This window comes from Mercenaria mercenaria, chromosome 7 (assembly GCF_021730395.1).
Source record: "Mercenaria mercenaria strain notata chromosome 7, MADL_Memer_1, whole genome shotgun sequence".
NCBI classification, from domain to species: Eukaryota; Metazoa; Mollusca; class Bivalvia; order Venerida; family Veneridae; genus Mercenaria; species Mercenaria mercenaria.
The window spans coordinates 24,736,833-24,763,485 of record NC_069367.1 but is presented as its reverse complement, the minus strand read 5'-3'; the positions used below and the strand labels follow the sequence as shown (position 1 = coordinate 24,763,485).

Below are 26,653 nucleotides of genomic sequence, written 5' to 3'. Positions count from 1 at the left end.
CGGAATGCACGTGACTGGACTGGTTGCAGTCGATGAGAAATGTTGCAACCGGTCTAGAACCACTGTCGGCATCCTGTTTTCCAAATAGAGTGAATTTGTAATAACCTTCGAATGGAAACCTCATTTTGATGGAAATACCGCGGTCTTTTGCAGTAACTAAACAATAATTTGTCAGATCCTTTTTTTCTTCGATGTGTTCCAGCTTTGTCAAACACACAACGTTTCGTTTTGTTTTTAAAGGAAGAATCATTTCTCCGGAAGAGCAAGTGTACTCACAACATTTTGTGATGTCTGAACAAAAGCCGTACTTTGCATAATCTGGGACGGCGCCGAATATACGAAAGTTTGTCGGAAACTGCCGCAACGTTTGAAGAACCTCTACGCATTTCAGAATGTACGTAACAAGTAGTTCCGACTTTCCTGTTGCGTCTATACTCCTCTGTGCATATATATATTAAGTAAATAGTCCACTTCTTCCGGTGGGCGTATTTCAATTCTTAATGTTCTTTCGTTTAGTTTGCAAGCAAAGAAGAACTTGTCTAAATTCCGGCTACCATCTTTTCTCTGAAACTGTACGGTATAGTCTTCTAGAATACTTGCCACCTCCTCTAACTGTACGACAATCTCCTTCCGAACTGTAATAATATGGTGCTGTGTGTGAGTTACTGGTTTGACTTCCCATTCTAACGCTGCTCTCTCCATCTTTAACCTAGAAGCAAACATATGTCGTAATGAGACGTGTCCAGGAGTTCTAGATAGAATAAATGAAACAACCCACCCGCTTGAAATCATCAAAAAAACCGAGAGCTGGGGCTTCTGTTTCAGCCACAGAACGGTAGGGCATTTCCAGACATGGAAGTGGAAACGTGGAAACTGGTCATCGTATTTTAATTGCCATAGGAATAGGGACTTATGATTGCATCCGAATAATACAGAAAAACAAAAATACCCCCCCCCCCCCCCCCCCCAGAATAATGCTTTTATTGTATTTAGCCTATAGGGTGTCACTTGCAGTTTTAAAGAAATTACTGAGCAAACATATTTGCGTGCTTATCCTACTTTTCAACCAGTCATAAGCAGGACATTTTCATTTTTTCTAATATTTATTCATGAAGTACATATTGTACAATATCTGTGAAAAGAGTTATTAAGAGGCTGATCTATTCGTATCTGAATTGAGAAAGTAATCAAACGAAGTCGGATAGAAACATTATATTCTCTTATCACTTTTAACCACATAGCAGGATTGGTCTTTCTAATTTACTGGTTTGACAATATCTGTGAAGTATTAAAGCTTCTTTGTTCTTTAGTATACGAGTCAGGTGACAAGCAGGAAAATGCAAAGAATAGTTCTTTACCTTTGATTGAATGAGTTTGCACTAACGGGAGAGGGCAAAAGTTGCCATTTTGCACTGGTTCTCAAATCCTTATCCATGAACGGAAAATGATCTACAATCATTTTATCTGGATCAACAATGAAATAAAATTCCTGAAGAAAAAAATCATAATATCTCATGAATGGAACTGTTGTACATATATAAATATTGACGAATAATATTCACATCGATTTTTGCATTGGCGAATACTATTTACTTAAAACACTGAGTTGACGATTACTAATACTATTTATAGCCACAACTTCGAATTACTTGTTGAGTTTGTTGCAAGCACATTTTTTAATTTTTCATGTGGCTATTATGTCAATTAGGTCGTTTTCTTGTGGCCATGTGTGAACTGAATAACTTTTGGTGGCAATTTTCATTTTCTCCTAATCGTGCTTATTTACATAATAATAAGACAGACATTTCTGACCACTGGCGCCAGATCAGAAAGAAAATGCCTCTGTACATGTTATACCCTACCCCTAGGTATTCTATAAGAACCATGGTCATGAACGGGAAAGTGCACTAACCCGTTTCAATCGTACATTTCTCAACTTAAACGCGCAGTTCGGTGAATGGGTACCTAGTATATTGAACAAGCGATAATTTATCTTCCATCGTGCACCAGTCACATTGTCTCAATATTCCATATTGCTGAGATTATCAACATATTTTATGCTTTCGTCAACGTTACAGAAAAAACTTGCTTGAACTTCCCTAATGAACATCCGGTCTAGAGGTCACGGCAGTGCGCACATGTTTGGCGAAACGTAAACAAACAAAAACAGATTTTAAAAAAATCAAAATTTTACACTAAAACTCGAAATGATGAATGAAATTCATCTTGTATATGATCTTTAATTTGAAATCGTACATTGGTCTGCGTCTGTTCTGTATATTTTATTCATTTTGCACATTTTGCTGCATTTTCACATTTTAGCGAACACGTGTAGTAAAATGACGATTGACATACATTTTTACAACAGCCAATCAGAATGGTTTTGTAATCTAGAACGGAACTTCACCAGGGAAGTTCAAGCAAGTTTTTTGTGTAATGTTGAAATTACTATAAACTACGCGTTGTTTTTATAAGATAAGATGTATTGAAAAATGTGACCGGTGCACAATGGAAGATAAATTACCACTTGTTTGATATCCATAGTACACATTTACCCCACTGCGTGTTTTAGGTATGAAATGCGCGATTGAAACGGGTTAGTATATTTTCCCGTTCACGACCATGGTTCTTATAGAATACCTAGGGGTAGGGTATAATATGTACAGAGGCATTTTCTTTCTGATCTGGCGCCAGTGTTTCTGACCTGAAATTGACGATGCCATTTCCTTTCCCTGTCTACGTGACCTGCTCCCCATGCGCAGTCGATGAAAAACCAGTTCCGGTTGATGTAGACAGCATTCCAGGAGTGCATGATGCGACTCTCGGTAAAGTTGATAATGTCTCCCACCTGGTAGTTGTAACCTTTAACAAGCCCATGAATTACTTTAACTGGGATACCTTCATACCTGCAATAAAAAAGTATTACTCAAATCGTACAAATGCAACGAAACGGGTAGTATACATATGTTTGTGACGGAAAACAACAATCTACACTCCCGTGTCTTGTTTTTGGGGTCAAACAATATTGTTTACGAAGAGATTAGTTGAAAAATATGATAGAAAAAATAGATAGAATGTGTACGCAAAATGACTGGGTCAAAGTTACAAATAAATACGATTACTTTTTCAGATTCTGATTTGACAAAAAAAAAAGATTCTAGTAGGCGTGACAACGTAAACGAACCTGCACATTGCTTCCATGAGATTGGCATAACCTTCAGCAATGGTGATTCCTGATTGCAGAACATCCTCAGCTTCAACTGATTGTAACTTATCCTCACCAAAATATCCTTCAACGTCAAAACTGCAATAAACAATTATGTAAAAGCAAGGATGTTTATCCAGTAGGACATATTAAGTCCCAATCGTAACCTTATAGCAACATATGTATGGATATGTAAATCATAAATATATACACAGAAGCAGACGACAGACAATGAGGACGAACGAACAAGTAACAAGAACACATTAGGGCATCTCCTTGCTACGACTAGTGGAAAAACAACACTGGATGTTTTTAACCGTTTAATGGTACAACAAACCTTAGTCAAGATTAATTCCCATCATGTTGCAAAGTAGCAGAACAGCTTATTGCCACTGAGATAAATCATTTCATAAATTATGGTTACAGAAGTTAAGTTATATAAAGCACAAACATATTTTGTTTTAAATTTATATAAAAACAAGTTTACAGAACCATATACGTATGTACAAAATGGTTTTGCAGAAGAAAGAACATTAAGAGAAAAAGTACCAAGGGGCACCGGAAATTGGGCGGAATACGGAATAAAGTCTGTAAGAAGATCCTTTGGAAGCATAGAATGCAACCAAGCAAAATAATAGAATGTTTGGTTGGACAGAATCTGCTCGTGAGAGATAATCAAAGGGCAACACCCTTCACATCCCTAGCAGCGGCTTATGTGGAATTCTGTTAAATAGATGATATTGAGGAGACTCCATGATTGAAGTATACGAGCACGATTTCAACCATGAAGTTACATTTTAGGAATTAAACATGATATAGATAAAGCGAGCGATTTTAATGGATTTCTGTGATAGATTTAAAATATATGTTTGATTAACCTGATGTTGAAAGTAATCCATCTATAGAACATTCTGACCAGTTGAAAGTGGTTTTCAGCTCCTGTCTTCAAGTAGTTCACTAGAGTAGACACAGATGATCTGGCACTGACTGGAGCCTAGGATAACGTACAGAAAGAAACACCATTTTTCAATAGTATTTCAATTATGAATAAATAAACAATAACACAAAGTATTTGTTCTGGTTTTACAAGCTTGTCTTCAAATGACAACATTTCAAAATGAAAAAGAGACATGAAAGACAACTGATAGAAAACGAGATCAAATTATTTTATCTGTCCAGGGATCGAACTAACAAACCGAATGTCCGAATTTTCTAAATGAGCTAGAAGCTCGTAAATAATAAACAAGGTGAAGAAGAAGGAGAAATTTTACAGTAAGGGTTATAAAATTTATGAAATGTTATGCTTGATGCCTTGGTATATGAAGGTATGATTTAAAATGAGCCGTGCCATGGGGAAACCAACATAGTGGGTATGCGACCAGCATGGATCCAGACCAGCCTGCGCATCCGCGCAGTCTGGTCAGGACCCATGCTGTTCGCTAATAGTTTCTCCAATTCCAATAGGCTTTAAAAGCGAACAGCATGGAGCCTGACCAGACTGCGCGGATGCGCAGGTTGGTCTGGATCCATGCTGGTCGCATACCCACTATGTTGGTTTTGTCATGGCACGGCTCAAATTTGTTTTCAGACAAATATTATACTTGAGCTGAAATTAAGTGTGTCCATTACATTGTGGATGGTTGCGAAGATCAGCTTTAATAGTTTCTCATTTACTTATTACAGCAACATAATGAATGTCAAGTTGGAGAAAACCTGCAACTGGAATAATTGCAGGTAGTATTAATATGTTTAGTGGTTAATTACTTTCTGTTAAACAAATACGAGAGGGTATTCCCACGTTTCGTAGAAACTATTCTGGTGTCCCTTGTGGAGGTCTCTAGTAAAAACTAATAAATTTATAGGTGTTGCTTGAATTTCTGCTAAAGAAATATCATAGCCTACCTTAACTGCATGTTTGTCGAAGAGGTTGAACTCGTTTATATTTGGTACAATATCTTTCTTTCTGTACGTAGGTGGTGCAGGTTCAGGGTCTTCTTCCAAATCTTGCACCTCCAAACCCCAACCAGAGTTCGTGATACCCGTTAGGTTGAATTGCTGGGGAAATAGGTTATTAACGTTAGATTTTAGGACTTTAATATACACATAAATATACATTGGCATAGGAGTTCGCGATATCCAGTTGCATTATGTAATGTTAATTGTAACATTTTTGCCAAGGTTTAACTTACCTGGGGCCTATACACCCTACTTTCCTCATTATTGTTGCTCTCTATATCATCATTTGAATTGCGACCTTTTTTGAAACTACTCCATGCATCGTCAACTTTCTCTACCTTAGCAATATTTCCTTCTTCATCGTCAAATTTGAAAATCTCTCTCCTTCTCTCCATTTCTATTTGTAACATTTCTTGCTGTTTAGCTTTGTGTTTTTCTTGTTCCAATCTGAACGTAGTTTCTTCTTCTTTTTGCAATGTGAAGTTATGTTTTTGCTGACGGATTTTTTCCTAAAATAATAAGTTATCATGGACATATAACTAACTATTTGTAGAAAGTTCTGAAATATTGTGACATGCGGTAGTGTTATGTTTTTTTTTTGTATTTAGATGCAAACTGAGTATATGATAAATGAACTTGGAAACTTGTAATAGCATCCTTTGGAAAGATAGGCACCTGGTTGGTTCAACGTTCAAAACCGTAGATTTCAAGTTACAGTGCGTTTCTATTTGACCATTTGTTCACTTATCCTGTCAAAACAAAATAATTTCGTATTTGCTGCTTCAAATACTTGCAAATTTTACAGTAATAGAATATTTTATATTATTTAAACGGATCCGGATTCTGTTTTTTGTTTGTTTGTAATATCATGCAAACTGAATTGATCCTGTTGAGTCGAAATATTTATCAAAAATTCATCCGAGTCCCAAATAAATGACTTTCACAAGGCACAAGTTATCTCTCCTGATCGCCCTATTTACAAATGCTACAAATAAGACACACATTTCTCACAAAAGTGTTGCTTATATTGGTGCTACGTTGGTATTTGTTACATGTGTGGAGAATTATGGTACGTGTTCTCATACCATCTAATTTTATACAGTATTTCTGTCAGATATTAAGAATTCTGACACCTAAAAATGCAACTAGTTTTGACAAGGGAGATGAATATTACAAAAACCGTTAACTGTCTATAGCATAGAAGACATGCTTTACCCAAGGCGTTATGTTATCAATTATTAAACTTGCTTACTTGAAGCTGTATTTCTTGTTTTCTCTTTACTTCTTTGTTAGTTTCTCTTTGTATCTTTTTCAGTTCTTTTTCAATCTTTTGTTTATGCGTAGGCTGCAATATGACAGTTTATTTCAGATGAAACCGTTTCATCTTTGTACAGACATTAAATGTAGAACTAATCTAATTACATCAAACAACTCACGTAAGTACGATGCATTCATTGTGTCAAGATATTGAGATGACTTAAAATAGAAAAAGAAACATCAGTTTTAAGAATTCATACCATGATTTACCAATTATTACATTTTGTCTAGTGAGAATCCTTCATCAAGGTATGAGTTTCTGATCCAAGTGAGGTGTTCGAGCTAAATAAACGAACATCTCTAGAATGCTCTGAATATCTCAACTAAGCGATCACCTTACTCAATGTTACGGATAAAAACAAAAACAATCCTTTGAACGTTTGTTCAACATAATTTCAGTCAAACTTTAGCAGACCTTAGATACATTATAATCAATTCGTTGCTAAAACTTCTTTCTAATTACCTGCATCATCCCGACACTATTACTTCCTCGACCTTTATACGTGATTTCGGGTGGCTCCTTCAGCATCAAATCTTCCTCATCCAGGTCCGATAACTCTGTAATGACAACCTGGTTAGATTGTCTCATACGCTTGGCAGGACTTGTTACTTCTGGTGGTTTGTTCAGGTCAGAGCTATAACAGCCACCCATTGTTGATATATTGATGGAGTCTGAATCATGAAAACGCATTGTATAAAATAGATTGATGTTAACGTTTACAGGCTTGGTTTTGAAGATACAAGTTATGACTTCAGGATAAGAATCCTGGTAAATATTGCCATATGAATAATTGGTTACTTTAGATATCAATTTCAAATTTCGGAAGAAACGCAGCCTATACAAAAGCGTTAAAAGGTATAAAGAGGAAAATGCACTGAATAAGACTTATTTTAACATAAGCTTCATTCCTTTTCTGAAGAAATAAACAAAAAAGTGAATATTAAAAATGTGAACATATGAGCTGGAGAAAAATAAAAAGAAAAAATACATCTTACCTTAAGTCAATTGTTTCCTTGACTTTACAATTTTTTATATAAAACGACACATTATCTGAATACTAATTCACACATAAATTGCTGCTCGAGTACATTACGCTGCCTTATTTATTTTGGATACACACGAAACAATTTGGCATTATGACCTACATTCTGTCGTTGCGACGTTTAAACCAACAAAAAAGTTCCTCCAGCCAACTAGAATTTAAATGTTTAATTGTCAAAGTCACAATATTTAAAGATCTTACTCTTAGAAGTGAATTAGTGTTAATATTTTTTGCACTATCTATCTATCGCCCCAATCTCTCTTACAATGTTAAGATTTGTAAATATGTTCCCATCATTTTAGATTTTTTGTAAGGTGAAAAAGTTACTTGCCGTACGGACAGTTTTTGAAAATGTTTCCTTGACATTACATTTTTATACAAAAAGATACATTATCTAAATACGAGTTCAAACATATACTGCTACTCGGGTTTATCACGCGCTCGATCGAGTTCATCAGGCCTGCTTTTCTTTATTTTGGATACACACGAAACAAGTTGGCATTATGACCTACATTGTGTCGGTGTGACGTTTAACCCAAGAAAAAAGTTCCCCTAGCCAACAAAAATTTAAATGTTTAATTGTCAAAGTCACAATATTTAAAGATTTTACTCCGAGAAATGAATGTGTTCATAATATTTGCAATATATACGTGCCTAAAGCACTAATCTTATCTCATACAATGTTATTATTCATAAACGTATTCACATCATTTTAGATTTTATTTTTCAATGAAACTTTTACAAATCAATTGTTCTACTTTTACGCCTATAATTTTCTATTTTAGGTCATACAAATTATTTTAAGATTATTTTCAATGCGTTCAGTGAGCATGAAAACAGCCTTTGTTTCTGTTGAAATACTTCCATAGCTCACATTACAGGCACTTATAAAATATCCTACTGAACTGATTCGCACATTTTTTCCATGTAATTAAGGAGCACACATAATGTACTGATTTTCTTTACTCAAAATAATCATTATCTCTAGCGTTGTTCTACGACGGTTGTAAATAAATATCTTTATGGGTGATCACTTTTAATGTTTCTTTATATATTCAGTATATAAGTAATGTTGGTGGAATATAAAATAGTGAATAAGATACGGCTCTAGAGGCAGAAGAAGCAATATTTGTAACTGCTAAGAGTTTTGCAATGGAAATGGATATCTGTTGTGGTAACGGTGTTTGCTATACCTATGATTACCAAGAACAGAACTCTTGATATCTGACTCTGGTATTTTTGCTTTAGGTACATTCCTAGAAGCAATAAGAGCGAACAGAACAGTTTTTGGAGACATGTTCTGTCGTCCGCATCCTAGCAACACAAAATGTCATAAAAATAAAACTGATGGTTATTGTAATTTATACTTTTTTTTCTATTTTACAATAAATCTATATGAAGATCTTTTGGGAGTGCAACCAAGCAGACTAATAGCAGACTCGGTTTGACTGAGTCTGTTTACGAAAGGTAATGGAATGGAAAGTGCAACACCTCTCACGCCCCATTAGCACCGGCTTAAGCGGAACAATACTTATATAAAAAAAAAAGTGTAGGAAAAATAAAACATGTCGACTGTCATGGCAAGATATTCAGAATTATAGCAATTCTCTGTTATGATATTCCTAACATTTTCTGCAATCCAGTGTTCAAATCCCGAAATCTCTTTTGATATCACTGACAGGCATGAATTATGCGTAATGTCTTCTATATACAACAATGAAGGGTGGGTGGTAGACTATTCTCATTCCTATTCCACAACAGAGTAAGGAGCAGGAATTTCAGTGCGAAAGCACATGCTGTAACTGGCATGGGTCTCACATTTTTGCATGTTTTATCAGTAATTGTTTGAATGACTATATTTTTCCTTTTCAGAAATTAAAAAAAAAAACAATTGCAAGAAGTGCAATTTTGATGTAATATTTATTGCAGTTCTTGCATATTTTAATAAAAAAAATGGTATTAAAGGAGATTCGATTCAATCAATCAATCAATCAACATTACGTCTAGTATCACAAAATAAATATCTGCCGTTTTATATGAATAAGACAGATTTAAAGCCGTTCTGAAAAGTTTTTGCTAATGCAAGGGAAGTAATTAAAACAACCATATTTATATCTAAATTAATACTGCTTATTGGTGACATTTTTGCATGTTCTCAGTCTGCCATTTAAACTGACCGTCAGTATCCACCTACATGCAGATATCAAATGCACTAATTTAAAAGTGAAAAATAAACTCCAAAAGCCGACTTATCACTAATGGAGATTGCCTTGTAAATATTCAGAAACTTGGGAGCATGGGAGTATATTCCGTTCTACTGTAATAGAAGAATTCCGTTTCAGCCGGTGATAGATGTCATATGTGATGTTGCATACTAGTTTTTCGTTTTATTACATGTTTTCAGTGAATTATAGAAATATTACAGTGAAATATATCTGGTATTTTCACAATGAAAGATATCAAATATATTTTTCACTGGAAAGATACTATAAAATGGGTAAATTTAGTCAAAACATGAAATATTAAGAAGAAAATGTGTTTGTTTTACATGTAAGATCAAAATGTCTTTCGCTATGCCACTCGTGAAAATATTACATATGGCGTTCACTCGTGAAAGATATTTCAATCTTACACTGAAATAAACAAATATCCTCTATATCTCTCTGTCTCAAACAGAATCTGCTATTTATTTGCTTGGTATAGCTCTATGTGTTCAAAGGATCTTCTTACAGAGTTTATTTACTATGACAACAGCAGTCTTTCAGTGTCATGTAAGTTTTGTTATATTTTCTAGTCCATTGGGATCATAGAGTGTATTTTATTTTACTATAACAGAATTCCAATTAAGCTGGTGCCAGGGCGAGAAGGGTGTTGCACATTTCATTACCGCTCATGAACAGACTCAGTCAAACCGAGTCTGCTAAAGCTTGCATGGTTGCTTTCTATGTTTTCAAAGGATCTTCTTACAGATTTTATTAACTATCACAACAGCAATCTTTAAGTGCCGTGCGGGGGCTGTAAAATGTTTCGCCGTACTTGGATTCAGTGTTGTTATATTTTCTGGTCCTTTGGGATCATGGAGTCCATTCAATAACTGTGTAATAGAGTTCCCCTTAAGCCGGTGGTAGGGGGCGTGAGAGATGTTGCACGTTTCATTGCCTCATTCAAATCGAGTCTGCTTTTATTTTGTTTGGCTGCTTTTGTGCTTTCAAAGGATCTTGCTAAGGAATTTACTGGTACGGTATTTCAAAAAGTTTCTGCGAACCGGTGTAATTTCCCTAGATCACATTTGATATCTGTGACTGGTATTTTGTGTTTTTGTAAATGTAAAGTTCACGGAATGCAAGCTCGAGACTAGTAAAATGCCTCTTAACACAACAATGAAGGCTAAAAGAGGTCCGTATATAGGGTGTCCTAGATCTGGTGCACCAGATCTACGTGGAATGCAAACGAAATTAAACCAAATTTCTGTAAGCACTCAAGCAATGAATAAACAAAAGATGGAACGAAATTGTATTCAGCAAGTATTGGCACATATTATGTAGTTGCATACCCTAGTTGACTGCAAATTGGCGGTGAAATTGATACACATAGTTTCGCTTCTGTCATAAAGCAATCGACCTGAAACACCGTTCGATAGCTATGAACACTGAAAACAAGACTTTGTTTCCATTACGTGTGTTAGAGATTCACCTGGAGGGGATTACTTTTATTTACATTGTCCCATGTCTTTGGAACATGGTGGGGGTAAGAGTGAAGTTTGGTGCGCAGCATAAACCGGTTTAAGCTCCCAATGGTGTTTTTGCCACTGACCGTTCCAAGGCGGTGCCCCACTGTGTTTCTTTGTTTGTTCGTTTTGTCCTTGTGTGTTGACTTTGTGTGCGCGCGTGTGTGTATGCTTATTGTTCGTCTTGTCCTTATGTGTTGGCTTTGAGTGTGTGTGTGTGTGTTGTTCGTTTTGTCCTGATGTGTAAGCTTTGAGAGTGTGTGTGTGTGTGTGTGTGTGTGTGTGGTGCACGTGTTTGCGTGCTTGGGGGGGGGGGGGGGGGGGTTTTGAGGAGGCTGCGCTTTTGGTGCGTGGCATTCCCTGTTTGATATCTTTCTTTGTTTTTTTTTGTGCAACTGCACCTCCGACTCAGGAGAGTGTAGCAAGAACTATAACAGCAGTCACTCAATCAGTTCTTTTTAAATAGGCACTGAACACTTATATCAGACACTCTGTGACAGTATGTGCAATTACTACCGATACAAGTGCACAACTGGCGAAAACAAAGTCCACAAAACAATTGAGTGCTTTGTTCATTAGGAGAGTAGATTTTATAAGCAAATAAAGTGCTAGATTTTTAAAGACGCCAAGGGGATTTTTTTTTATATAATAATGACTGAACTCGTTATAATTTTCATCCGCTTTTAATAGCAATAAAATAAGCATGTTTTTTCTGATTTTGAAAAGGTCTAAGGCACTTATCTGATACCTGTAAACTAGTGAAGGAATATTTATTTCTCAACATATTTATTGTACAAGAGAAACCAGTTGTGCAAGACAAACCATAAAACAAGCCTACATATTACATTATTTGCAAAATATATGAAAATTGTAACAATAAAATTAAGCTCATAAATTGATTTATTAATGTGTACAATTTCGACAAACTGACAACAATACGATTGACCCTATAATCTTTTCGGTGTTCCATTTCGTTTTGGTTGTAGATTTGTATTCCTTGTAGTTCTTTAATCCACAACTATACAGGGGACTTTTATTTGTTTCTGTGCAAAATCAAATATCTTTCAACAGCTGAAAAACAGATTAGATATTTTCACGTGTGGCATAGTCACGAGTGAAATTGTAAGATATTGTGTTCAGATGTATATAAAAAGTTTGCCTTACTTATAAAACGATGAAATTTTCATTTCTTTCACGCCTTTTCAATGGTTTAAACTAAATCATACACATTTTATTCTGTGATACAGGTATGTGATATTTATTTACTGTCAAAATGGTTTTTATCCTTACTTTTCATTTATGCATTGAAAAAAATGTATGAAAATGTTGAAATTACTGATTTTTTTTATATATTTATACATAATTTATTTTAGGTCGATTGTGAAGGAAGTTCTTATATTAATCACTCTCGACACCTAATTCCTGATGGACTCCATCGCCACGAGGGTATGAGAGAAGAGGCCAGTTTCCTTTTTAACGCTGAATTATATATTCACCATAAACATAGAAGTATGACCCTCATATTTTAATTGTTTGTCGGTGGTGGAAATCATGCAAAAAATCGTACAAAAAATGCATTTTAATTCTAGAAATGTAATCAATATCGCAGAATACTAATGCCCTTAAAGACACAAATGTCGCAGGATGTGCCACGGAATGTCTGCATATGTACACGTCAACAAATCTTACAACATAATTATTGCGACATTGCCTAAAACCAACACGAGCATTACCACCGTTGTAGGCATAATTATGCTATGTTTTATATAGTCGTATGTAAATCATATGAACATGCAGAAAATATATCATATGATTTCTGTTAAACATATACCCGCAGGTATATGTCTGGTTCATCAACAGACAGTTTAGAACTTCGTTTTCATCATGTCCAAAATGACTTCATTTATTTTTTGCCACGACGTTTGTTGATCACCACTCATTCCAACGGTGTCTGCGATGAAACCGGCAAGTTCTGTCAGGGCATCCTGAAAGCAAATGTTGAAAATTATAACAAGACGATACTTTGTAAGCATAAAGAGCAACAACGCGAAATCACAAATGAGTACTGTGAAATCATTAATTTTCGCGGGGGACTAATTTTCGTGGATTTCGTTGTTGTGTCAATCCACGAAATTTAATCCCAACGAACAAATAAAATTCCCATTCGTTCTATATTCAAAAGTTGAAATCCACGAATTCATATCCCAACGAAATTGCCGTTTTTATCAAAACCACGAAATTTCATGCCACGAAATTAAATGATTTTACAGTATGTTCGCGAGGGTTTATTGAATGTGCAACACCTCTCACGCCCCTCAGCCCCAGATTAAGCGAAAGTTTTGTTATATTAGAACAATAAAGGATACTCCAAGATCCCTGAGAAATAATAATAACATAGAGTCTACATTTTTTAGCTTGGTGTAAATATTATATAACTATTGTGACGATACTACGTAATGTCAGTACCAGCATTTTAACATGAATAAGATGTTGAAAGACAAAGAATGTTCAAAGAAAATTTCTATTGATTTGAAATAAATAGTTCGAGGGATGAATGCGAAAGAAGTATAAGTGCTTCTTTATTTATATGCACTTAGACTTTTTTCACATTCACCCCTCAAGTTAGCCAGTCTTCTATCCAGTTGATAGTTGATTAATACGTTACGTCTTAAAATGCAAGAACGTTTTAGGCCTCGTTAAATCATATTTAAAAGACTGTAATGGATAAGTAACGTAGACCCAGATAGCAAACACTAGGAACATTTCTCAGTTTTAGTGTCAATTCTAAAAGTGTAAAACCAGAATTACCTTAGTCTGAACAAAAATTTGATTAAATCCGGGAAGAGGACACTTTTCACACGTCATTATGACCAACTTTCTCCCAATATTAAGTCTTATGTTCTATTGACTTGTGTAACAAGCAGATCTAAAGGTCGGCTTCAGATACATTTGATAAATGATATGGAAGCCCAAAAGATACATAGAATGTCTTACTTTGAATAGCCCCATGTCTGTTTGACCTCTTTTCTTGTGACTGGCACACATTCCGCTGATCTTTTGATCCAGCGTGCCCGCATTATCCAGGTTTTCCATCCAGGATTGAACCATCTGGCCAAACAACCCAGACTGTGTTTTAATATCACTATTGACAAATGCAGCCTTGATTTTTGGATGGTTTGCAAACATCCTGCAGATGAAAAAAAAATGGAATTTATAGCATTTTCCCCTATATATTTTAAAAAAAAATGAATTCTTAATATTTTCCTATAGAGTATATAATAATATTAAAATTTTCAGACAAACAAATAACGCGTTGTTTAAAATGGTTCGTTTTACTTTTAGCAAATGTATATTTACGTCTTAAGGTCACACAGTCATATAATTCATAAAAGCCAAGTTTCTTTTATCCATGAATTTGTTTCAATTAAACTATATATTTTATCGTGCTGTTATGTTGACTTTTATAGATAAGAAACATGTACACCAAAGTTTAACATGTTTATACAATTCAAGTAAATAATGTAACATCATAATGTAGAGACAGTCCAACTAATAGTTTTGATAAGATTCTGAAAGAATGTACCTGGTATAGAAAGCCACGCCATTTTTAGAGTCCCAGTCCTTGTAAGCTGCACTCCATGTATCCGCTACATTCTTCTTGTCAGCTGTAAGTATTGTTGATAAAGTTGGATATATCTCTTTTAATTATATACCTATTATTATTCTGTAAAAACTACGGCCTTATTTCACAATTAAATTGGAATGGCAGAAATCTAAATCCATAGTGCAGTATATGGAAATAAAACCTTCTTTGTATTAGAGGAATTTATAATCATTTTTAGTTTAGATAAAACAATACAAAATATGTATCTGATATGATAAAATGGATATTATATTAGCAGCTTTATCTGGTAATATCTGACTCTGGATGACCAAGACCTTCTTTTTCTTCTTGGCGTTCACTGTCAAGACCTTCTAAAATCAACTCTAAATCTTTGGCAAAATGTTTGTCAATATTTTCTTAGTTTTCTGCCAGCATATAGAGTCTAGTGAAATGTTTGTTGTAATAAAATGTATGTAATAAAAATTACAATAAAATTTATTTGGAAGAATCTCTTTGAGTTGATGTACAAGGTCAACACCAGGTACGTTGATAAATTTGATACGTTGTTACCTGAATATGTATATAAAACGTTACTTATTTTAACATTTTCTTTTATTGGCATACACGTTTTACTATGTCCATCGCAATATTTTAAGCGTTAACAGATATGTAAAAATAAGTATGAGAAAAGAATGCATATTTTGAACAATAATTCCAAACATTAAATACCAACGTATACTATATTTTAAACTATAACTAAACATATAATACAATAATCTGTTGCAACACATGAGAAGATTTAAACTTAAATTATCTGCAGTTTATTAAAATGCGACAAGAAAACGAAAAGTATGATTCAATAAGTCAAAGTCTGGTTTAAAAATTTAAGTCGTCTCCATCCATAGATTCTGTTCAGTTTTAATCAAATGAAGAAAAATCCGTAAATAACCAAATGTAAGACATTTAACACAAGTATAGGTAAGAGGTTCTGATAACTGGGCGAAGCCCGGTTGTCAGAACCTCTTACCTACTTATTGGCAAATATATGGGGGTGAAGAAATCTGACCTTCCTAATTAACCATGAAATTGCTGTTGTCAAACAAATTTGTGTCTTCAGAGGTAAGCTGAGTGTGAATTCCATCATTTATTTTGTCTGTAATTTGGAGCTAAAACAGATGTGAATGTCTAGCAAAATGACGGACTGTTTTCAGTTTGTTTCAAAGGATTATGTTGAGCAAAGAATTAAAAGAGTAGCTAGCTCTTTTAGTGAAATGTTTAATTAAATATTTTCACACTTCATAATATGTCGTATGTCACTGCATTCCTGTAAAGTACACCACAAATAAATGAGTCTGATAAATAAATTGCCTTTATCACTTGATTGTGGCCTTATCATGACCTTCCCAATTAAACCTGTCAGTTAAAAATTATGAAATAAGAATCGGGTTCTTACTGAATTTTTGGGGAAACATGAAGAACGCACCATTAAGAAGCAGTTTGCCAATAAATAGTCTTAAGTTTGGTGAAAAATGAGATTGTCAAAGTAGTATGTTTTAGCAGAATTTGAGTACAATGATGTATTTTGATCTCGTACCTTAAACACTGTCTCTTAAACTTTCTATGTTTGTTTCTTGAATTATGATTTAGTGATTTATATAAATATTTCATTTTGGTGTTATTTAAAACGATGGAAAACGCTCGTCTTGACGTTGGCAAAGATACATGTGTAAAAAAACATTTGCATTGAACCTTTCTATTAAACTTAACAATCAGTTGTGTACATGTTTACCTTTAAACAGTTTACTTCTCTTTTATTTTTCGCACACATCTACTTTTGTATATAAGTTTAAGAAAGATTAAGCGGTAACAAGACAAAGTATTTCAGTTTAAATTTGAAGATGGCACAGTAAAGTTTATTAATTAAAATAACTGACACCCTGTGTATAAAGTAGATCTCTTTGGACTATCCTCTTTATCTCAGGTAAACAATATATCTATAATTCTGTGATTTGTGATGTACATTGGACAAAATTTAATGTATGTAAGCCAATATACTGATTAATACATTTGTTCTTCGTTACACAGAAGTAAAATACATATGGGATGTCTTGTTTAAAATGTTGTGAAACCTTACTCTTCGAGTATTGTAAATTCAGAATATTGTGTAAGTTATCGAATATTTTGACAATATTTGGCAGTTAAATTGCAAAGGCAATTATAATTTTTCTTTGATGCAATATTGTGTGGTGGCCTGTTTCTAACTGTAGGTAGTTCTAAAGTACGCCATAAAATTTTACCCAGCACTGTATATAAATGTACGGTGCCCCTAAAGTGACATGTTACGCACTTTTTTCCACTTAGGTAATGTGAGACTTTTTTTATTTCGTTTAAACGAAATCATTTCGTTTAAACGAAATAACTATTTCGTTTAAACGAAATCATTTCGTTTTAACGAATTAGTTATTTCGTTTAAACTGATTTCGTTTAAACGAAATAGTTATTTCGTTAAAACGAAATCATTTCGTTAAAACGAAATAAAAAAAGTCTCACATTACCTAAGTGGAAAAAAGTGCGTAACATGTCACTTTAGGGGCACCGTATAAATGTTGTAATGACATGCCATTTGAAAATATTTAGAAACTAATCAAATCTTCAAGATTCAAAAGAAATAATTATCTCCAAAAATGATTTGAGCCGTGCCATGGGAAAACCAACATAGTGGGTGTGCGACCAGCATGGATCCAGACCAGCCTGCGCATCCGCGCAGTCTGGTCAGGATCCATGCTGTTCGCTAACAGTTTCTCCAATTCCAATAGGCTCTAAAAGCGAACAGCATGGATCCTGACCAGACTGCGCGGATGCGCACGCTGGTCTGGATCCATGCTGGTCGCACACCCACTATGTTGGTTTTCCCATGGCACGGCTCATTTGTCTTTTCTTAAGATATTTTACAACAGCTTAATTAGAGAACTTATTTTATTCCTCTTTTATTCAAATAACAAATTTTATTATAATAATTACAACTGCATTACCATTAAAGAAATGGCTCTCTGCCACGTGTACATTCAGATAACGCCAAAATATAACATATTAATCTTTTCTGTTAAATGGATGTTGATCTGCTGTCTTATCACAAACGTGGCCGCATAGATTTGTTGTCTAAATAATTCTTTCATATTCTAATCACCTACCTTTTTATGTTGATAAACCTTTTATAATATAGATTTAACATCCAAACATAAATGAAAGTGTATCTAATAATCGGAAAAATAGCACATAATATTTAACGTTCAGAATAAAAAATAATATTGCTATTACATCACTCTGTTTACTTCTTCGCGCGCTAAAATCCATATGTAAACTAGCAAAATATGACTATTGGTCGCTGCAATTTCACTGCTTTAGACGTATGCAAACGCACCTTTACTTATTCCTTTTCTATATTTCTAAAAATATATTACCTGCACTCATCTTTATTTCGAGTATTAAATTTTCCAAAATTTAGAAACTGTATTACTTCTTAGATGCGCAAGTCTAGCCGACAAGAAAATGTTTGGCGAGGCTATGTGTGCTTCTCTTATATACACATAGATTTACTCCTGCCCTTCGTGAGTGCACGTAGGCCAGTGGTCGTTCATTAAAACAATGTCGCTTCGGAAATTTCCGCCCGTACATTCAAAATATCACGCAACCATCGCAAATAAAACAATTAGCGACATACTGCAGAGAGCCCATAAGGTGGCATAACTTTAAAGTGTAAGATAGCCATTGATACAAATGAACTAGCTTTGACATTTGTTCAAAAAAAGATTAATTAATTTTCTGGTATCTGATACCATTGTTATTACACTAGTAAATCTGATATCTAAGAGCATATTGATAGTAGATTAAATCATGAAAATAATTACCGGTATGTTGCAATGATTACTACAAGTTACTGTCAGAAAAAGTCAGAAACGGGTACAAAATGTATAGACTTTAACAAAAAGAAAAGAAAAAGAAAACTAACTTTTCGTCCTTTAATTTGTAACCTTGTTTGTTTGAAATTTGAAAAAGATTAGGAGTTTAACGACCGACATTACTTTAAGTTTACTTACATGACATTTTGTTGTTCTAATTATGTACGTGATGGTATCAATTATAATATTGAAATATACATGTATAATTAAATTGCTCGTGTTTTTGTATGTACAATTTGATAACGAACTGCTTAATTTGAAAATTGAAAATCAACAACTAAAAAATGCATTTGAACTAAAAACCTCTTATTGTTAAGCTTATTAAACACCTTTACAGATAAGCCATACAATTTCACGAAAATAAACTGTTCTGTTATAGTTGTAGGACATTTGTTTTTAATGCTAGCACGTGTCGCTTTAATTGTGGCACGGGAAGACGTTTTCTTTTCGTTGATATTAGAACCGAAGACAAAAACCAAAAATTTACTATTCTGAATGATTTTTGTGACCGTATCAAATTATAATATTTTCGCAAAGGTACATAACCCAGACTACAAGAGCACGGGTCCTGGTATCAAATTACACAATTTAACAGTCTCACCGCGGAAGCAACTGTGTGTTTAATTAAAACATCAGGGTAACATTACACTTATTCATAGCTACAGAAGTGTTTTAAAACGTTTGTCCAATAAACAGGTTAGTAAATTTTTGAATAATTTTAACATAAATTAACGAGTTTTTTGTGAACATTTCTGTATGCTCACAGTTGACCTTTAAGATTGACAATCCGGACCTTATTACCGTTAAACCGTGAGAGTATGAACCTTAACTCATTCGCGACAGGACACAAGTAATGTCACAACGATTACTTTTATACTGTAACAATTGAGCAATCACTATCATACTTGCTTACTACAGCATTCATCTGCAAAAACTCCTGTTCTTTCCTTGGTGAAAAAATAAAAACGTTTTAAAGTTGGATATCTCGTCTCAGTTTTATTCAGATGAATTTATCCAAATTCAAATTAACAAAATCACTTTTTCTAAAACTTCAGTGTAAACTGATCAATAATTTACTACAATTATTTTTTGGTCTTAACCGTTTTGCTCCATGTTTAAAGCAGCAGCTATTTCTAAAAAAAACAACAAGGACCCGTATTAATCAATGTTTGCAGCCTGAAATGCTAAGTTTTCATTTCGTTCTGGTATTGTTAAACATGCAGGAATCTTCATTCTGCAGCTTATGAGGGTCAGTTAAATTTCAGCAGTATGAATTTGTTTGTTTGTTTTGGGTTTAACGCCGTTTTTCAAACAGTATTTCAGTTATGTAGTGGCGGGCAGTTAACCTTATCAATATTCCTGGATTTTGTATCAGTACAAACCTATTCTCCGAAAGTAACTGCCAACTTCCCCACATGAATCAGAGGTTGAGGACGAATGATTTCAGACACAATGTCTTCTATCAAATTGTCGCGGAGAACATACGCCTCGTCGCGACCCAATACACTATCAACACAAAGTTATGACAAATTGAATATTTGCCATTTATGAGTCTAATTTTCAGACTTTGAACTTTTATGAATACGGATCCTGAACACTCATGTGGCAACTCTTGTTTTGTAAGGTTACTCTTAAAATATATATTTATATCTCATGCGAGTTTTTAAACTCCTAGTGGTATTGTTTTGGAAAGAGACAGACACGCCATAATTCATGAAATGATATTTTTACATAAACTGTCTGGCCTATTATGTGAATCTATCAACGTATTTTTTTTCCCTGACAGTCATGTTATGTCTTGCTGTTAGCTGAAAGGATAACTAGGTACAGACTGATTTGAAAAAAAAATCATCTACTTAACCCTTACCCTGCTACATTTTTGTATAATGAACTTGTCCATCTTTCAGTTTGGACAGTACCATTAACTGCTAAAAGGGGTGCTTACCAAAAAGATACTTACTGCAGATCATGATCTTTACTGGTCGCAAAGGCAGAATCAATCGTGTCCAGCATGATATGGGTTAACTTATTAGAATGGATGCAGTATGAATGAGTGCGGCTTTTTAACGTTATACAATGTAATTAGGTAACCCTACGCCTTAAATACTACAATTAAGATATAAACTATTTTTCAATTAATGCAATTACATGTTTTTTGCCAATTATGCTGTCTGTTGTGCATCCCGTTGCGATTTTTTTGCATCTGTGCAATTAAAGAATAAAATGTAAAGTTAACTAATTTAATTTAAGTTCATTTTGGTTTTACGACGCTTCAGCATGGTACAAGTTATATGGCGCCAAACAAGACTAAAGCTTTTGGATTCAAATCTCATTTACATTGAAATAGAAATTGTGACGTATGGAATCAAAACTTTTATAACTGCTGGAATCACAGAGATACAGCAAAGCCAAGTATATAGACCCTGCATGCTACTTGTAGCATGTGTAAATTTTGAGTTCTGCTCAACCCGGGGCTAAAGGGCGTGGACGGTAGCATGCATTTTCACTACCGTCCATGAACAGGCTCAATCAAACCGAGCCGGCAACATTTTCGTTTTTGTCGTGTTTAGCGATCTGTGGAGTTTCCAATTTTTCTATTCTATTATTCGCCTATTAAGACAGTTGTTCCAAATCTTTTCATATGTAAGTTGTCCAAATACCACATGGTGCAGATAGTTAAGAGTCTTAAAATAAAAATCATAGCTGAAACTGTAAGCACTCGCACCGTTTAGTCTAGTTGTGGTGTCGTATGATTTCCATAACACGTAGTACTAAAATATTTTGGTGTTTTTTTTCCCTTAAATAACAAACATGACCCCTACATTCCTAAAAAAAAAATAATAGTTTAGCTTAAAACAATTTTGTTCCTTCCTTCTTGTAACTATCACTTTCATTTAACAGCCTCTTATATAAAATTTTGTTTCGTTACAAATGTCTTTATAATAAGACTGAATCTTACTCCATGATCCCAAAAGGACCAGAAAAAAACCAAGTATGTGGAGACTTTTTACAACTGCCACACAACACTTAAATACTGCTGTTGAAACAGTTAATAAAATCAATCAGAAGATCATTTGGAAATGTAGATTGCAACCAAAGAAAATGATAGCATTTTTTTCATTGAGTTTAATGAAATTCGCATCAACCCTCATGCCCCCAAACAATGCCATTAGCGGAATTTTTCATGTAAATCGAGTATACGACAAAATTAATGTTCCTATCTTATAATTTCTTCGTGAACATTCAAAAAGTATGTGGTAATCAACCTAATCTCTAACTACAGGTCATAACGATAGATACGAATATGACATCATTACAGCTGCCGTGTTCAGTCTTTAGTCAAAATTAAAGAGAACTAATTGGGATATTTTAGATTTGAAGAAAACATAATAAAATATAATCTGGACTTGCTGATTTGATGAAACGGTAAATGCTTTTTAAAAATGCTCGCTCAAAGTTGGGATGTATTTTTTTTTCAACATGTTCTCTATTACTATATCTACAAATTAGACGTGGTCTCTCAAGTACGGTGCCCCTAAAGTGACATGTTACACACTTTTTTCCACTTAGGTAATGTGAGACTTTTTTATTTCGTACTATTTCTATTTCGTTTAAACGAAATAACATTTCGTTTAAACGAAATCATTTCATTTTAACGAAATAAACAATTCGTTTAAACGAAATCATTTCGTTTTAACGAAATAATTAATTCGTTTAAACGAAATCATTCAGTTATTTCGTTAAACGAAATAATTTCGTTAAAACGAAATAGTTATTTCGTTCAAACGAAATGATTTCGTTTAAACTTATGTCGTTTTAACGAAATAGTTATTTCGTATTAACGAAATGATTTCGTTAAAACGAAATAAAAAAGTCTCACATTACCTAAGTGGAAAAAATGTGTGTACAGTCACTTTAGGGCACCGTATAAGCAAGTTTAACTGTAATTAAATTTAAAATCTGTTTATATGCAAAAAGGCTAACTCGCCATAACCCTCTACATATCTTATAAATTTATTAGTACATGAGTGATTTTCACAAATTATTATTATATTATATACACATTTATAAGCACTTTTTCATATAAAAATAGTTCAAAAGTGCTTTACATAAAAACATTTAATAAATGTTCAATAAAAATGGTATTTGAACTATTATAGAAAGAATTTAAAATTACATTACGGTAAACAAATGATCTTACCACTATAATAACAATAAATGGATGTCAGGTTGACATATTTTGATATCATTTCATGATTCAGACACTCAAGTAAAGAAATTTTAGTGATCTTCAAAAGATTTACCAAATATTATACTAAAATCAAACAACAACAAAACTCTTTCGGTCAGAGATGTTGAGTCTAATTACACACTTTAACATTGCGACATTACATACAATATATTGTTTAAGATTGTACTATTATTTTATACGAATACAAATTTGTAAATGTATCACACTTGAAAAGTATATACGTATATTGCACGTTTAGTTTTCATAGCTTTAAATACATCCATAATATTTGTGTCAAACAAATTACGTAATTCGTTGTAAGTACCAAATTCAAACTTTGAACTTCCCCATTCATTTTCAAATAAACTCCATAATTGTAGTATCAGAGCCAAGGATGAGGGCCAAAGGTTTTGCCCATATATCAAAACAATATTGAAGTACTTTCCATTCAAAACAATAGTGTTTTCCGTTCTTACTCTTTAGAGCAAACAAAGTCGAATGTTCAATTAAGATGTGTTCCACTTTTTAATGTAATTTATTAGCTAGTTCAGTGATTGATACAACATTTCTGTTCCATATGCATAACTCTGGGATACGGTCAAAATAAATGTACTGAATATAGGTTTTAAATTTGCCTAATGCAGATTTTAGTACTCCTAGCCCTACTTCACAATTGTCATTCTACTGTAGACACGCACTTTTATTTCACTGTAAATGTTCATCGTGCTCAAATATAGACGATACCATACTAGTTTATATCAACAAAAGTTTTACAACTATTACAAAAAGAGGATGTAAGATTAACATAACTTGATATCCTTTTATGATCTTTTCATGATTCAGACACGTCAGTAAAGAAATTTTAGTAATCTTCAAAAGATTTTATCTTTACTGAATTAAGTTTACCGGACTGTATCAAAACAATAAGTTGCAGTGTCATTGCATTTGTAAAACAAAATGAGAAAAAAGCTCTTAAGGACTGCGTTCGAATAATATAAACAGACAGAAACCATAATACTGTAAATGTAAGGCAAGTCAAAAGATTACAGGGGAAAAAAACAGTGTCTTATACCAATTGGAGACGTATATAGCTACTTTTATTCCAAGAAGAGTGGCAAAATAAGTTTCCCGTCAAATTTAGAATTTAAACGAACAATAGCAAAACTCTTTCGGTCAGATGTGTTGAACCTAATGATATCTTCTTGTTACACGTTTACGCTTACCATTGCTTCAAAATTGTACGAGTATTTTACACGAATAAAATTTTATATATTTATCTCACTAGATAAAAATATATTCGTGTTGTACACTTTGAAGTCTTACAGCTTTAGATATATCCATAATGTCTTTCTCAAACAATTATGTCAAATATTGTAGATACTAGTTTAAATTTTGATCTTCCCTATTCAGCTTCAAATAAGCCCCAGTATTGTAGTATCAGCCAAGGATGAGGGTCAAAGGTGTTGCCCATAATTATATCAAGTCAATGTCTTAAAACTTTTTATTCGGCATAATTGGGAAGTTTTTAGATTAGCTACTTAAGGCAACTGGCTGCTTAATTAATACCTGTAGGTGACCACTAAGGCAGGATGTACAGTATACCTCTATCACAGTTCAACATTAAATGTGTGCAAAAAGTCTCTTTGAATCTTCGTTTCATCTTACACCTCATCCCCTCAGCCTTCAAATTTTATTTATTGAATTTCTTTTTTTTTTTATATTTCTATTGTTGAAAAATGACGATATGCCTGTGCGTATGTTAGTATGCTGAGCCACGTGCTTGTCATGTGCATTATAGATCTACGCAGGCCATACTGGTCAATCACTTTTACAAGAAGCCACAAGTTCTCTTTCTATTCCAAGAATTGTTACCCGTGGGGATATTCAACAAACGAGGTTTCCGTTTTTCACATCCTCCTTCTGAGTAGCTTCAGATTGGTTGCGCTACGCACTGAGTCCCCTATATATGTAATAAAATAGGCCTGTTAAACAAACCAAATAGCTATTTCCAAACATTCACAAGATTGCATTTTTCATGCGTGTAACATTTGGATCCCGAATAAAAATTCGCAACCCTCCTATCGTCATTTCGTACTTGGGCACTTATAACCGGAGCAATAATTTACGGAACCTGGGGATCAGGAGATTGGGGGTTGATGACATGCTCCACCAGAAGAGTTTACATACCTAGATCTACGTTTTCTTGCTATTTTATGTTAATTCCCTACAATAAAAATTCATTTTTTCCAAGCCTAATCTGATTTCAAGGTATGGTTAAGATTCAACTTAAATCAATGAATTTGTTGGTGCCAAAAGCAAAATCATTTGAATCATTATAGTTTATTTCATTTTTATCAAAATATCATTGATTGACAACTGTGCGGTTTATTTTCACTTATTTCCGTGAAGTTGTTGTTGAAGCGTCATATGCAGACGATAGGTAATGCCGCGTGGACATGTGGTATCGTGATCAATTGATGAAACTTCATTTATGCTGTAATAATTAATTAATATGGATTTGAATGGTCTTTACAAACCAGTGAAGCTTAATTTCAATTTTACGTCGCAAACAATACATTAAAACGCATTCTGCTCTTATCTCTGTGGTAAGTTATACTGATATCCAGTCTTTTAGCAACATCCTTGTCATTGTATGGAAGAAGAACATTTTTTTTATATAGAAAACTAATGTTCTTTTCAGAATGAGTGCAGTATTAGACGGAACTTTGATTGTAGGGAAAACTGTTTGAATATTTTTACATTTAGTTACATAAATTTGGTCTCTCGCTACCGCCATGTTCAGTATTCAAGAGCAGAACTGGCAGGAAGAATGCCAACTACCAAGATATGACATCTGTTGTTTTTTTCAAATACAACAAAAATTTTCAATTTTATGATTTCACGTCGCAGTACTATAGACAATATTATGTCAAATACCAGACTGAACTCATGTCTTTTTACGGACATTATAAACTGTGCCTACTTATGTCATATTCACAAAATGGAAGTGCACTGGTGGTGCATATTATCTGTTAGATAAAAAACTAAGTGATGTATGCTGGGTTATCCAGGACCTAGATATAAAGGCAGTTTTTGGTGGTATTCAAAGTCTTGAGCGCCTTCCATTGTTAGGTGCAACAATGTCTTATAAAATTATACACTGAAAACCTTTAAATGAATAATGTGCATGTCGCGGGAAACACAAAAATCATTAAGTGATTATTTGACACCGTTAATGAAAACACCCACTGAGTTATTTCAACAAGACAGTTATTGTAAATAGAATAGAATAGAACATGTTTATGTAAAAATTTTCGCGCTGAAATAACTAAAGGTAGATAAAACAGCCCAAAATGAAATGTACTCAATGGCCTTACTGAAGGCAGAGAGACAAGAGAAACGCAATAAAGGTCCGTTGATACAGAAGAAATGGGACATGTATCAATGTTTTGTTTGAGGTTTAATCATATTTTGGCTGTGGGTTAACGGACCATGTGTTAATGTTTTCGTTGGGGTTTAACTGGTCATGTGTCATTGTTTAGGGTTGAAGTTAAATGGGTGTTGAGTTAATGATTTGTCTGTGGTTTGATGAACCATATGTGATAATGTTT

General features: G+C 33.8%; 2 protein-coding genes across 2 annotated transcripts; both read right to left on the bottom strand.

Annotated features, from left to right (window-relative positions):
- Positions 1 to 410: 410 nt before the first annotated feature.
- Positions 411 to 7,799, bottom strand: LOC123554687 (kyphoscoliosis peptidase-like). Its single transcript, XM_053547809.1, has 10 exons — positions 7,475 to 7,799; positions 6,942 to 7,150; positions 6,414 to 6,506; positions 5,395 to 5,670; positions 5,108 to 5,260; positions 4,084 to 4,199; positions 3,185 to 3,304; positions 2,705 to 2,906; positions 1,359 to 1,489; positions 411 to 709 (listed from the first exon to the last, which is right to left on the bottom strand). The coding sequence occupies exons 2-10, from the start codon at positions 7,128 to 7,130 to the stop codon at positions 430 to 432; spliced, it is 1,560 nt and encodes a 519-aa protein (XP_053403784.1). The 5' UTR covers positions 7,131 to 7,150; positions 7,475 to 7,799; the 3' UTR covers positions 411 to 429.
- Positions 7,800 to 11,912: 4,113 nt separating this feature from the next.
- LOC123554693 (globin-1-like) lies at positions 11,913 to 18,450 on the bottom strand. Its single transcript, XM_045344979.2, has 4 exons — positions 18,314 to 18,450; positions 14,832 to 14,913; positions 14,243 to 14,435; positions 11,913 to 13,233 (listed from the first exon to the last, which is right to left on the bottom strand). Exons 1-4 carry the CDS (start codon positions 18,321 to 18,323, stop codon positions 13,114 to 13,116), a joined length of 405 nt encoding a protein of 134 aa, XP_045200914.2. The 5' UTR covers positions 18,324 to 18,450; the 3' UTR covers positions 11,913 to 13,113.
- Between the last annotated feature and the right edge of the window lie 8,203 nt (positions 18,451 to 26,653).

Excerpts from the sequence above, each read along its gene's own strand:
- LOC123554687 (XM_053547809.1), bottom strand. The coding sequence starts at position 7,130 with ATGGGTGGCTGTTATAGCTCTGACCTGAACAAACCACCAGAAGTAACA. Across the intron at positions 5,261-5,394 it reads GTAGGGTGTATAGGCCCCAG|CAATTCAACCTAACGGGTAT; the intron begins GTAAGTTAAACC and ends CTATTTCCCCAG. Across the intron at positions 4,200-5,107 it reads TCGACAAACATGCAGTTAAG|GCTCCAGTCAGTGCCAGATC; the intron begins GTAGGCTATGAT and ends ACGTTATCCTAG.
- LOC123554693 (XM_045344979.2), bottom strand. Across the intron at positions 14,436-14,831 it reads GGCGTGGCTTTCTATACCAG|GATGTTTGCAAACCATCCAA; the intron begins GTACATTCTTTC and ends TTTCATCTGCAG. Across the intron at positions 13,234-14,242 it reads CAGACATGGGGCTATTCAAA|GATGCCCTGACAGAACTTGC; the intron begins GTAAGACATTCT and ends ATTTGCTTTCAG.